The 15,077-nt window shown below is 39.0% G+C and overlaps 1 protein-coding gene across 7 annotated transcripts in view; it reads right to left on the bottom strand.

Moving 5' to 3' along the window:
• Nucleotides 1–577: 577 nt before the first annotated feature.
• The window catches only part of NRXN3 (neurexin 3), a gene marked incomplete at both ends in the record, with an annotated part of 989,746 nt that continues 975,246 nt past the window's right edge, over nt 578–15,077 (bottom strand). For 4 of the 7 annotated variants that reach the window (XM_082484857.1, XM_082484860.1, XM_082484859.1 and 1 more), the window contains one exon: nt 578–879. In XM_082484857.1, the coding sequence (XP_082340983.1) occupies nt 578–879 (302 nt within the window). Of the gene's footprint in view, nt 1,504–15,077 lie in introns of all 7 variants that reach the window. The other 3 variants (XM_082484858.1, XM_082484861.1, XM_082484862.1) reach the window with 1 other exon arrangement.

Below are 15,077 nucleotides of genomic sequence, written 5' to 3'. Positions count from 1 at the left end.
AGAAACCAAACCAAACCAAACCAAAAACCCAACAATCTCCAAAATCATTTATTCCCCTCCTCCAATCTCGAAAAATTATATGTATGCTGGACACGGCCAGATCAGTTTGTTCAATATTTTTTTTTCTTGTTTAATAATGTTTGCATTTTTTTCTTTTTCCTTCCTGTTTTTTTTTTTTTTTTTTTTAAATAAGTAAACTGAAAAATTATCGATACAGTCAGGGATCACGAACATTGTTAAAGACTCACTTGGAGATATGAAACAAGTAAGCCATGAAGTCTTCTACCTTTGCAGAAAGTTCAGCGGAGGAGGAGATTTGGAGACGTCCAAGTTCACTAACAGGGCAGAGCTGTGCGCGCCATCTCCAGAACGCTAAGTGTGCTTTATAATACATTAGGGCAGAGTTTGCTGACTCCAAGCGATGACTGAGACATTAACAGTCACTGCTGAAATTTTTTTTTCCCAATACTTTTTCCCACAAACGATATCTCCCAATCTCGTTCGCTGCAATGGTTCTGATATTTCAGTTAAATCTCATTAAGTATTTATATATTTATATATAAATAAGTATTCTTTTTTACACATAATACTCTTTGTCCTTGTTTTTCTGTTTCTTGTGGCCGCTCTTTGAGCTCTGCTGCTTCTCCTTCACGAGCGTGCCGTTGCTCTGGGCTGAGTTGCTGATGTAGTTCCGCGTCTCGTCCACCTGATAGGACCCCTCGTCCCTGTTCCTGTACTTGTACATGGCGTACAGGAGGATGAGGATGCAGAGGGCAGCAGCAGCCACAATGCCGACGACCATCCCCGTTGTGCTGCTCGACTCGCGGACCACCTCTGAGGCCCCCGGAACCCGTCTGATTCCCGGCTCCGTGGGGTTTGCTGTGGGCACATTACGGAACATGGGGGAAGTGATTAGCGGGCTCTTCAGCTTTGTGCTGTCTAGCTCATAGGCAGTGGGCAACGGAAGCAAGACTATGTCAGGCTGGGGTTTGAGCTCACGGTTATTCATTTTGCCGGCTGGCAATTTGGGCACCATCCCAGTCGAGGACGAAGCTGTGGAGCGGATCAGCTCAGGGGACAAAGACGTGGTAGTAGTCCTACCAGTTTCGGAGACTTTGTTAGGTCTAAAGTCCTTGGATTCCCACTTGGGTGCGTGTGCTTTGTAGCCACCTTCGAAGATTGAAGTGGAAAGACTCTTATCTGTTACCAAGGAGAAGGTGGTGTAAAAATCTTCATCATCAGTAGGGGGTAGGTTAGAGTCAAAGGTTTCCCCTGAGCCATACCCAGATATCACCAAGCCATCATCATCACAACCATCGCTGCCTTGGTCCGACAAGCAAGGTAACCCCGCCTCAGAGGTCATGGACAGGGAATCTTTGGTGGTCTCAATAATGGTGAGGAGGGGGCGAAAGGTAGGGGGAAGTGTAATGAAAGGTGCACGAGTAGCAATAGGAGGGATATCTAAAGGGTCTTCTACAAGTAGAGGGATAACTAATTCACCTCCTGGGATGGAAAAGAGAAAAAAAAGAAGATTAGTACATTTTAATGACACAACGCACCATTTTCAATTCACTTAACTCAAGGGCGCGAGAGGATTTGGGCATTACAAAAAAATGTCAGGGATCGGGTTTCTCACCCTAACTACACTGCCAACATACTTTCCTGGGGGTGCCTTTCATTCTTCCCTCCCACCCTGCTTTGATGTTGATAAACTGCATGTTCCAATTCCCCTCTCTTTTAACCTGTGTTAGGTATGTACAGTGAAATACTCTGAATTTTTGGGGACCCAAAGTTGTTGATTTTTGAAGATACTCTCAAGTGACTCTGTGAACATCGATTTTTGCTAGTGTTTAAAACGAATTCGTTTACACTCCCATAGAGCAATGTTCTCCTAGATGTGTTTTACCACTCATCTTGCCAGGTTTTTGTCCTCTGATTCGTTTCATTTAAAAGAATATTGGTATTTCTTCTCTGCCATTCAAGTCCGCTCACCCGCCATAGCAGTATATAAGGCCTTTTCCTAAGGCCTTTGCCATTCATCCATTTCTTCTTGATTGTTGCCTGGTTTTTAAATTGCGGGAAAGTTCATGAAAGTAAGGGATGGCATAAGAACCAAGTACTTACTGGGGTTCATGAAGGTACAGAGCTCTACTCAATGCTTGTTCATCTCTTTTAAATCTTTCTTTACCATTCTGTTCGACACTAGGGATATCCCTTTCCTTCCATCTTTTGGGGCTACTAATGGCGTGCTGTCTTCATCTTTGGTTCTTCTTGACATTCTTTTATTATAATTTGATTAAAAATTAAGATAGACTTTATTGTGATTGATGATATAACTGAATAAGGACTCAGGTGACCTAAATTAGTAGTTGAGCCCAGGAGCGAACTGCAGATGTTGTCTTCACACCTACCATTACTTCTTGATACACAGACAGCTGTGATCAGTGCTACTGTTTACTAGCGTGATGGCTGCCTGCCTACAGAGGACTAAAATCGAGGCAGACTTAATGGTTTACTCTTGAAGTAGAACAACAAAGCTATAGCTATAGCTTTTGTACCTTACCACAGTATAACCTGCAACTGACACAAGAAAATCGGTGCATCATTTCTAAGATTTGGTTTCTGAGCAGCAATATTGCTACTTTTAGGGTAGTAGTCCTGTTTTGTCTATATATTGTAGTATGACTGGACTACTTTTGAGCCTATGGGTAATTAATACTCTGCTGTTTTATTCTGATGGGAGGCATAATTAGTTTATTTAATTAATTTAGTTCAGATTGCGTAGTCCTCTGCTGACATACAGGTCACCGAGACTTTTTTAGGGTGAGCCATATTGCTTTTGAAAGTTCATCTGACACCGTGAGTAGTCATCTAGATTTGTTGGAAAGAGTGCAGCTCAGTAAGAAGTCTTTTTAATGCATAGGAAATTTTGTTTTATACTCACCATTGCTTAAGGAAAGATATGCAAAAGGAATTTTAGCTTCTAAAGAAATAATTTTGGCTTTTACTTATGCATTAATAACTGCTAATGAACAGTTTGGCATTGTTACAATGCTGAACAGGATCAGGGTCAAAATTCTGCTCTCTCCTATCTACACTATATGTTAGATGCCGTTATTCCCCACTGAATACCGCCAGTAACGTTCACGGGAGTTCTATAAAGAATATGGTATAAAATCATAATCCCTTCTAAAAATATTTGGAGAGCAATATATTTGAACAAATTACATATTGAAGATAGCAATATACTGAAAAAAGGTACTTAACAGTTTGATTAAATCTGGATAGCTGAACTAGCAATATGGCTTATTCTTATCCTTAATGAGAAACTAAGTAGTGACACATTTTAATCAATTGAAACAGATTTATCTCAGAGGTATCAGGGTAGAAATTAGGCCAAAATAAGAAACGTGGTACTTTGCATACTTGCATGCAAAGTTACTTTTAAGTTAAAATACAAAGGGCCAATTTGAACACGTTGTTTAGTTTTCTGAGCTTCCTCAGTATGTTCATACTGCTTTTCTTACTGCATAGAGGATGAAGAAATAAGTATCATATGTGTAAAATAATGCCAATCTCTTCAAACTACGTATCTTCAAAAATTATGTAAAAAACCAGAAAAATGTAGTCTGCCAAATGGCTACACGGCATTTTGTGCTCAGGCATCTGAGCTGTTTTCTGTGCAATGTAGAAACTAGAGCATGTAATGTGATTTATATTTGTCCAGAAGCCCTATCCATGGCTAGAGTAGGGCACCTATAATCTACGCAAACAGGTGGTCCCAGGATAAACTTGCCTCTGAGGCAAAGATCATCTGTGAGTCTGTTAGAAAATGAATACAAATAATAGCATTTAAGTGTGCATTACATCAAATTGCATGAGTGGGGAATTTAAGTTCCAGAAAGTCAGGCATAGGTAGTGTCCCTTTAAATGATTTTTTAAGATCAGTGTTTTACTGTTAAAAAGTAGTATTAATCTGTGATTTTCATTCATCATCTGTGACACCCAATTCGAAAAAGACCCAAACAAACCCACTTTTGTAGCTTTTAATTGCTCATTGAGAGCTTTGAAGCGCCTTATATGTTATTAAAATGTATTATACTGGCACACAGTATCGCTATGCAATTGATCTGCCACCCACTGGGGTAATATTTTGGGTAGTTTCCTTCCAAAGAGAAATGTTTTTGGTCCTATTAACAATTAATTTTCTTGAAGGAATCAGAAATATGTTACATTTAATATGAAGACCTTTCTCTTGCCCCAGTCACCCTTGCCTTTAAAACTAGGTCATAGTTCTACAGGTTTTGTTGCTGTCATGAGCCAATGATCAAGACTACTGCAACTATAAAAACGATCGTGGTCTTCCTGAAATGTTAAGAAAAGTTGATAGAGTTGCTATGGTAAGTGGGGTTTCACATAAGTGAGGCAGAACAGATCAGAGCTTTTTGATTCCAGCAAGTCTGTTGGATGGAACACAATGGGACAGAGTCAGGAATGAGTTTTACAAAGTTTTAATCTCACAACGTATGTGAGAAATAACTTTCACACCAGGAAGACTGGATTAACTTCGATTTCCCATACAATTATTTAATCTCATCTCTCGTTTTATTCCAAATTATCCAATGATCCGTACTATATTCGCTTATATACTATAGAAATAAAGAGACTGTTAAAGATCCTTCATTAGGAATCATATCTCCATCAAGGAGTTCGCTTGTTACATTAACTTAAAACATACTTTTGGAGAGTATCAGGGAGATGGTTGTAAGGGTGGCAATGATGCTTTGAATTTTTTATTTTTATTTCTGTCTGTAATAGAGGAAACTGTGAAACTGAAAAAAAAAAAGCTGTGTGGGAGAAGGTAGCTCAGAAAAAGGTGTCAAATCTGGCTTCTGTTTTATCAGTATGTTAGGCATCTATGCAAAATTCACAGCAAGCTAGAAGTTGTAGGTAGGTCTAATAGGATGCAAGCACAATGAATATACTTCTTGGGGTATGTGATTTATAGAGGAGTTAAAACATCCTTTAAAACGGTGTGATAAAAATGCCACTCAGTCTAAAAGAAATGTGTTATTTAAGGATAACAGGGACTGTAAATTCTGAAAAGCTCCCAGGAAAGTGTGAGAAATGTGATCACCAACATCTACGGAGGGGAGCGAGTGCAAACTTTCACATCAGACTTGCAAACACCTTTGGTACTGGTACTACATTCTACTCGTAAGGGACACAAGAGGGAGTCTGATGACAGGCAGATAAGTGTGCATGTAGGGGGAATCATCTTTCACAAAATGACAGCTGAGGCAGCAGGAAGGTGCCCAGAGCCAGTGGTCCTTTGATGGAGAAGTGGTACCTCTTGCCCAGGGCCCCAAGTTGGTTTAAAGGTAAGCACTGAAAGACTTAAAAGACAAAGTGCCACTTGGGTGCCAAGAGTATCTTACGTGGGATTTGGATCCCGAAAGGTTTGCTGTGGAAGGCAAATGATTTAGAGATTTGGATCTCCAGAAAAGGCTAAACAGGAGCCCCTGAAAAAACTTACATGACAATTTGGAAGGGAAACACACTTGAGACAGATTTTATGTTCGTATTTTCCTATCTGAAGTTTTTATTTTCTCACAGTGTCTACCATTCTTTCAATCAGAAAATTAACGCTTTGCAGCCTTGAATAAAACTTACAGTTTTAATTTCCAAACTGTTTTGTGCTTCAAAAAAAATGGCAAGGTTGCCACCCAGTTTGGGCCATGGCTTCAAAACAAACCTTCATATGAGACTTAGATTCTGTTTGTGGATGACATGGGCCGTTGCCTGGTAGTTACAGGTTTCCTTCCCCTTCTTTCTGTTGGCACCAGTTAACAGTGTTCACTGCTAGGCTGCAAGTTCAGCATTCCTATAGCAATCCAAAAAGTTCACAAGGATTTTTCAGATTTATTTTTCACCTACTCTGTGCTTTCTTGCCTAAGCAGGGAATGGATGTTTTCCAAACAGAAATGTTTTTTTCTAAAAAAGCTTCTATTGACAACACAATGCCAAAGAATTAAAGAAAAGGGAAACAGATAAAATGGTTTCCTCTGCAGTGACGTTGATGCAAAATTAGCTTGCCCATCAACAGTATAGTTGCAAAAAATTACTGACTAGCTAACTGGAAGAAGCACTGAGAGAACTGAAGTCTGTGGGGTTGGAAACCTTTTCCTGAGCAGCCCAGTGCCCTGCTCAGCCTTCTCACTGAACGAAGCAAACACAGTGTGCATATATTCCTTAAAAGTTAGCCTTTAAATTTAGCACATATACTATTCTCAAGGAGTTGTGCTTTTCTTTAAACTACCAAGATCATTTGGGATATAAAAGGTCTACTTTAGCCTTGGAGCTGCCCTGCTTTTTGCTTTATGAGCGTATTTATAGATACATAATTCATACCTCTGGGGCTGATCTCCAGTAAGAGTTCTCTGCCACTGGAAAAGATGGAGTGTTAAAAATTTAATAGAAGCCTTATGAACTGTGAGGATGTTGTGGGTGAGTCATGAACGCAGAGGGCACCAAAAAAAAAAAAAAAAGGAAATACAAACTAACCTGAAAAACTGTAGCAGCCACCAGCTTTCATCTTTAGGGCCACAACTACTTCACTGGAGTCTCAGGCATCAAACTGATGCAGGACAAAAGGCACTCAAAGCCTGAAAGGGTCATCTTCCCCTGATGAGGATAAGGGACACACCCTTATCATCCCTCTCTTTTCCAGCTGTGGTTGATGAGCTTTTAAATGCCATCCATAAAGGCTGCACAATTCACCCGTTTCTGCAGGCACTTGAAATTCTGCATGCAAAATTTGTCATTTTCATTTTACTCTTATACTGTTCCTCTGAAGTTTAACTCCACGTTCAGTATGAAATACTTGCCACAGAGAATAATTCCTTACCTTTTTCACTCTCTGTATCAACACAAGAATTCCTTATTAAATGACTGAGTTAATAAATTTCAGTCTAATGGTGTTTTAGTTAATTCTCTTTTGAGTCCTCTGAGGATAAAAAGGGGAAATTATTCAGAACATAGTCCCTGATTCACAGGAAAGATGATGCTAACACAAAACCTGGTAGATGAACATTCTTAATATTTTCTGCTCTTTGCGGTCTGATTTAATTGCAATTGACAGTCGGTAGTAGAGAGAAAAACATCATTTCCACAATGGAATACCTCAACTTTTCATCTCAAATAGCTCCTTTTCCTTTCAGAGAATATACAGTCCTCAAAGTGATTAGATAAAACTGTACTTCATCTGTCAGAGTTGTTTTTTATTATACTAAAAGACATTAGTTATTGCAGTGCTTCCTAATACATGGCTCACGAGCAACAGGAAGGCACAGCATTTGAGAGGTCACGAATCCCATGTGAATGCTGTGCTGTGTTTCATTGCTGTAGATTCTTGGTCACCTTTGCGCAGTTTCAGTGACACAGATATTTATACCTTCCAGAGAGGACCTGACATCGTGTCTGCAGGCAGGATTCTAGAGCCAAAACAGGTATTTCGGTGCCCAGACACTGAACCAATCAAAACATGCCCTCTTCCATCTTCCATCATTATTTGAAACTTTTATGATCGATTGGTGACACCTTCCTACTCAGCATAATTATTTGTTCTGTTTTCAGCATCAGCTGTTCAAGGGACTTGATGGTTGAACCTAAGATACCTACTGAGCACCGAATTACTATGCAGGAATGGAGAAAACATACGTGGTTGTAAGGAAGTACAGCTTTTTCTTACTTTTACTTATTGTTTTTTTAAAGAAATCAATCCAAATCTCTTTTGAAGTAGGGAAATTCTAGAGGTTCAGGATGTGAGTTGCAGTAGGAAATTGTCTACCCTTTCTTGATGATATTAGCAAGCCTGAGACTAGTCATAGTAAGATGGGTGCATTTACCTGGTTAGAGTACACTTGAGAGTATCATTTAGATGGGACATCAGGCAGGTTATGGGCAACGAAGAAAATTGATAGAAATAAAACACTTTCATGGGAATAAAGTAGGAGTGATGTAGAGCTGCAGTAAGAAAACCCTGAGAGCCACCAAAATGCTAAAGTCTCATTGTTTTTTACCTGACACGAAGGCTACGCCACCAGGCTACATTTAAGTAGCATGAAAGAAAGTAGGATAACTGGTTTGGGGAAAGGGAGAGGGGAAAGAAAGCTCTAGAGAGGGACCGAGAAAGAATAGGAGCGAGCTACCACAGGCTCCTTCACCCCCTCCTATGCACAATACAATCTGGTAATCGACAATATACAAAGAGCACATAACATAAAGGCAAATACAAACTGATTCAAAAATAAATAAATGAACTTAAACATTTTTCGTAAAACAAAACCATATACTAGAAAATAAAAAATGCCACAGCAACAAGGTCAGAAAAAGGAAAAACATAACAAGTCATTCATTTTATCAGCAAAAGAAAGATTAAAACCTACGAGAACTGAAAAAAAATGATGAAAATCAAAAAAATTATTTCCTTAAAAAAAAAGTCATCAAAAATACATAAAAATATTGAGAAAGCATACCACATTGATTTCATAACAGTCAACTTACATCAACAAATTGCCCGCATGTTTTTTGGCATGAAAGGAAAAATTTACAAAAGAAAGTTGTGTAAGAATGCTCTTGGACAAGTAGCATTGCCACATTCTTGTAACTTGCTTTTTTTCGTTGTTGTTTCTTAAAAACTTTTTTTAGCAAAATGTTTATTGTTTCTTTTTTAATATAATTGTTTTACAACAAAGGGCGATACAGGGAGGCAACAACACATACATCCACACCACATAACATGAAAAGAAAAAAATCTTGCACCTTAACAAATTTGAACTTGTTTTTTTTTCTGCTGTTTTTGGTTGTATTTTTTTATCTTATGTAAAGTTGTTGTTAGCATATTACAGTTGAAAAATCCTGTACACTTCATAGAATTTACTTTTGCTTGTTTGCATATCTACACATAGAATGTTTTTTGAAAAGCAAAGTTTGTTGCTTTTTTGCCTTTTTGGTCAATTTGATATATATTTTTTTAAACATTTTCTTTTTTTCTATAATTTTTGTGTGTGTGTGTTTTAAGGAATGGATGACTGCACATAAAATTTTAACAATGCTAAAGAAAGGGGTGGTGGAGGGGAACTTATGGGAAGAAAAAATGCCTAGGGTGGATGGAGTGGGAGTGTAAAAATCTATGAGTGTACTACACAGGAGATGAAGATGATGGGAGTGAATGTGTAAGTCAGTTGCCATGTCCATGTAAGGGCGGTACGGAGTGATCTAGCAGCATTAGAGCTTCTGGCTGTAAGGAAGGGATGGGCAATATACAAAAACAAATGAGCATATTCATGCCCATCAACAAAAAGAAAGAACAGAACTCTAACATTGACAATCTCACAAACCCTAAGCTGCAACTTCTTCAACATGCAAGTTACAAAAATTTAATAATTATAGTATTAATATTTACATTTTCATTAAAGGTTCTCAAATTATAAAAACAGTTAAGACTTTTCCCTACTAAAAATAGCAGTAAAAATACATAAACTAATAATAATAATAATAATAATTAATAATAATAATAATAATAACCAGAGAGTAAAACAAAAAAACAAGGAAACTAGTTTTATGCATTGGAATTAGAACAACTTCATCTGTAGCTACCCACAGCCTCCTTCTTCTAAGAATCATCTTTTCTGAAGTCCGTCAAATTGACATCAGTATTCTCAATAATTTGAGACAATCATTTCTTGAGCACATCAAATCACTGTTTTGAACGTAATGACTGTGTTGGCACACCCCTTCCCCACTCTCAAATTAGATTGGTTTTATATTCAGATTCTCTGGAGAATCTCAAAAATACAGCTGTAGGATTCTGCCAGTGAAGTAGTTCCTTATTTAAAGAGGGAAATAGAGGGAAAAATTGCAGAAAACAATTCATAACTCTTTTGTTTTGTTTGTTGTTTTTCTTTTTTCATTATTAGATTGGAACAAACCAAATCTAAGATAGAAATTCAACCACTGAAAAGAAATACATCAAAATATAACTATGTAGAGATATACTAAAAAAAAAAGCAAAAAATGAAAAAGAGCGCTTTGTTCCCAGGAAGAAGGGAGATAAGAACAATTGTGGGGTTTTAAAATTTTAAAGAAAAAATTATTTCACACACTTTCAAAGATGAACGAACCAGATGCACACATTGAAAGGAACAGACAAAGCAGTCTAGGGACACTTTCAACATTTGGATTTTTTTTTTTTTTTGTTAAGAATTAGATTCTCTTCCCTTCCCTCCCCCTCCCATTTAAATTTGTTTTCAATTGTTGGCCAAAAACCCCACCACCCTCCTGTGTTGCTTTTTTTTTTAATAGATCTTTTCTTTTTTATCACTTCTTTTTAAAATAAACATGGAGAGGAAAAAAAAGGACGTGCAGTCTGGATGTACGTCATAAATAGACATAGAAAAAGATAGAAGAAATTGGCTGAGATTGACAAATGGGTTATATAATAGCTTAATTTTACTGTAGGATGTTAATAATAATGCATGCTTAAAGTAAGTTGCATTTAGGGAAAGTAGAAAAACAGAACAGCAAGCAAGGACTTGGGGGGGGGGGGCGGGAGGGCAGAGGAGCGGGTTCGGGGGGCAGGGGTTGTACCGTCCATGCCTCTCCAGAAAGGGCAAAGCACATTCCAGCGGGTTCTCTACATTTCTGGGGGAGGTCAGAAAGGCAAGAGGGTGAGGAGAAATCGTAAGCTATGTTGGGCCACACTTTTCACCCTGACTATGACCTTGTATTTAGATCAAACCCTCAAAACTCCAGACTCCAGCCCTTATTCTGGCCCTGTCTCTCCAGGGCATTCCCAAAATGAGTGGCATTTATTTTTCTGCCTAGTCAGACTGGGCTTATTCCTATAAGTGCTGATCAGCTCGAGCAAAAGGTGAAGAATTAGTTCTTACAAACGCACTCTGCTATGCTGGAAAAGCCTATGGCTGTAGTGAATATTTATTTGAAGCGGTGAGCAGTTATTGAGACGTGCTGTCCGTGAGTACTGCTGGGGGCCCACCAATTAGCAGTATTTGGGACTAAGGCCATCTGATTTTACATAGGCAAACCTACCACTGCTAGCATTAAGACCGAGACTAGTTTCTCCTATGCTATAAAAGGATTTGAAATTCAAGAAGATATTACTCATCAGTTCTATCTGAGTCTTTACTAAAACTGGATCCCGAATACTTTATGTCCTACGAGGGTCCTTGACTTCCTCTTAATTCCCTAGGAGACACATACGATGTCCATATTTTTCTTGTACAAAGACCATTGTCCCGACATCAGAGTCCTTCTAAGAAGGAACTCAGGACCCCAGCAAAACAACCTGTTCTGGCTGATGTTTTAGGAGGGGGACAATGTTATACATAAAGCTTTGGACCCTGGCCGTGATTAATCTCTCCAGGAGATGGGAAAAGCAGGCTGTAAGCACTGCATGTACCTTAGCTTTCCATCAGGAATGCCAGCAAGGTCATTGCATAACCCATCATAAAGGTGGTACTGCCACCAAGCAGTGGAAATGGGTGGCTATCTTGAGCTTGGAATTTCGGGGAAGAATGGGGCTATCTGCCCTGTAGATGTGGCCAGGGGTACTTTTGTGTAAATACAATAACAAACAGGTAGGGTGTTTTGGCACTTATTAACACGAAGAACAATAGCACCTCTAAAGCCAATGAGAGATCGGTATCAGTTCTGGGGAATGCTAATTTAGCATAAATCCCATAAAAATTAAATAGCCCAGATTGCTTTTAGATACATTACTGAAAAGTGTCGAGTTCTCAGAGGACTTATAGGAGAAGACTCTTAGCTCCTACTTCAGAAGTGCTGAGGTTGCGCTAACTACCAGCACAGTGCATCTGCAGCTGGAACGTACCATGCCTTTGCTAGAAGAGTGCACTGGACCAATCTCCTACATCCCTTTGCAAAACATGTTAGGAAGGGAAGAGGGCCAACCAAAGAAGAGGAAACCTGGTCAGGGTGATCTCAGGGACAGAACATGCAGGTTGCAGGAAGCAAAACATTGGTCTACATAGGAAATTCAGGGGATTCATTTGTGGATCAGAAAAGATTGGCGAGGAATATTAAAAAAAATGACAAAAGCGAGGCCTTTGCAGACCTCAGTGGAAATTTTTATTTGGTAAGGTTTCAAGCCTAGTGTCCCTGGACACCACTCCCTACCAGGATTCTGAGGCTCTGGTTTAATTGTACTTAGGGAGTTTCACAAAGAGGCATTTAAGCTTTGAATTTTAATCAGTATTTGTCATGACTTGCAGCTGGATTTTCAGAGCAGTGAAATATCCCCCTTCAGCACATTCAAATTGAGTGTCTTCTCTTTGATACAAAACAGACCGTTAGGCATGGGTCTGGTTGCCAACTGTGTAGTCTATGTCAGGCCACTCCAGCAAATACTTATGCCCTATTTGACGATAAATGCCTAACTTGTTGCATGAGGGTCTGGAAAAGCCTTTTACTGCCTGAAAGATCAAAAGAGCTCAAGAACCACAACTGGAGCCAGAGACACTGAAAGAGATGACAAGATTTTGTAAAGGAAATCTTGGTGTTAGATTTACAGGAGGATTTGAAGGGTGCTAAGCAATTTTTTCTTTACTTAGTCAATACAGAGGTGCTTGAACAGAAGCAGAGTTCTTTGGAAAATCTGGGTACAGCAATTTCTGCTGAGGCTAGGAAAATCTTGTCCAGTCTTTTAAAAAATTTAGCTGTTAATAGTCAAAACTAGCTGTCCTAATTTGAAAATTGGATCCTAAATGTTTCCACATGAAGCTACGCAGACAATACTTTATTACTTAACATTTAGTAAATTATTCCTCAGAAAAGCAAAGATTAAAAAGTATTACCATTGCAGCCTTTATTTTCAAAAACTTAAAGTAGATATCGAATAGAGGCATCTGTACTATCAAGGCTTACAAGCTTCTTGTTTGAAGGAATGAACTAAGATAGCCAACTTTTTCAAATGAAAAAATCTACCTTTTAAAAAGGAGACACTTTTACAAAAAGCCCCTTGCACAGCAGCTTTAATTATAAACTTGTCTGCTCTCACTTGTAGTTTTCAAGTTGCATTTTAAAATGCTGCTGGCAAAGGTAATGCATATTTCTCCGTTTGTCAAAAAAACAAGACGATAGATGGTAAATTAGGATCTAGGGCTGCATCACTGTCCCCAGGTTCACGCTAACCTCTGAAACTTCTGTGTCTTCTACCACTCTAGTCCTCGGGCTCCATCAAGCTGACAGTTTATCTCTTCCCTAACATACTCATCCCCACCTTATTTGAGTTCTGTGCACTGCAACACAACCCTATCGATATACCTCATTATTAACCAGTTGTACCAGCTGCCCCTTCTGACCTAGTTGTCCAGCTACACTATTCAGGCACTTCAAATGTCCAGGATTCCCTGCTGGCCTAATCGAGGATCCCCTCCTCATTTGGGATATTTTTCTTTCTGTATTTTTATGTGCCGTAATTGCAAAACAAAGATGAGGCAAGGAAATGATTTGCTTTTCTTTTTTGTACTTTGACCTACTTAGAACGGGACCCAAGACTTTCAGTGCTAAAAGGGAGCATGCATTTCACCACCACATAATCTGGGCTCCCAAACTGCAGTTACCTTTGTAAGTTTACTTTATATATCAGGCAGCACCCTTTTAGGGTCACTTAAAGCCACATGCTTTGGGCAAGGATACCAATGACACATACTTTTAAGCAACTGATACTATCAAAGTATCACTGAAAAGAAACAAATGGAGAATTTCCAGTGAACTGGAAAGTGCTCGTTTTCCTGCAAAAAGTTTACCTACGAAATAGAGAAAAAGGTACTGTTAGCTATGCATCTGCTTTTAGCTTCAAGATGTTTCGGCAGCTTTTTCTCCTCTGGCTAGAATATTTTGGTAACAGAAATATACATTAAACAGATAAGGGGGAAAAAAAGCCCTGCAAAAATCTCCACTTCAGGCATATGTCTGTACACCAAGGGAAAGAAGAATCTTCCCAATTTCCAGCAATTTCACCGTAAAATAAATACATACAGAAACACAGACTGAGACTTGCTTCTCTCCCTCTCCATAAAACTGGTTACGTACCCTCTACAGCTGTTAAAAAGTTAGTGAATTTACCTCTTCCTAATATAAATACCAGAAATGCTAGATCCAGCAAGAAACCCTCCTAAGAGCTACAGATGCAGCGTGGCTTTGCTGATTGTCCACAACTCAGTCATTATCTACTGTATTGGGAAAATGGAAGAAAACAAGAAGGGGTGGGGGCATTGAGTCCCAAGAAAGAGAACCCAGGTGGGAGATTCTGGAAGGAACCCGGGAAACTTTGTAGGTCTAAATGGTCCTTCCTGCTTGCAGGAGCTGCCAAAACAACCTGTTCACTCTTGCATGCTTTTAACCTTTCTCAGAGTAGTATTTTTCAGACATCCAGCCAAATGAATGTTTAGCAGACCACAAATAACAAATAGCTTAGAGATTAATAGGAGCAAAATACTAATTTTCAAGGCAACTCCTCATCCCTACCCACCCACCCCCCCGAATAAAAATCTGTTCCTGTGATTCCCATTGGTTATCCACACTAAATTAAACCATAAAAGAAGAGTATTTGCTTAGCTGGTCCACTACAAAACACAGAGAGATAGGAATAGCCTAAGAAGATAAATTAGTTATATCACTTCTCTTGCACCAGCTGTTGGCACTGGCAAAACGCTCTCTCATTCTAAGCCTACGGGCACAGCTGAAGCTCAGAAATGAAAAAGCTAATTTATAGTAAGAACGTCTACAAGAGCACCACTGATGAAGTCCCACATGCTGTCCTGTTTGGTTTTGTGTGCAAGAGTTAGTTAATGGGGCTTCTTTATAGCAATGAGCTAGAAAACGATCAAACACGAAAGCACATTTACAGCTATCAGAGCTAAGGAAATCATAGGGCTAAACCGCCACGGGTCCCTGAGGTAAAGAGTTTTTCAGGTGTTTGCCATAAGCTTATTATCTTTTCACATTCCTCCAAACCAAAGAGTATTTTGATG

This window comes from Vanellus vanellus (genome assembly GCF_965231255.1).
Source record: "Vanellus vanellus genome assembly, chromosome: 6".
Taxonomy (NCBI): domain Eukaryota; kingdom Metazoa; phylum Chordata; class Aves; order Charadriiformes; family Charadriidae; genus Vanellus; species Vanellus vanellus.
This window is presented reverse-complemented; position numbering and strand designations above follow the sequence as displayed.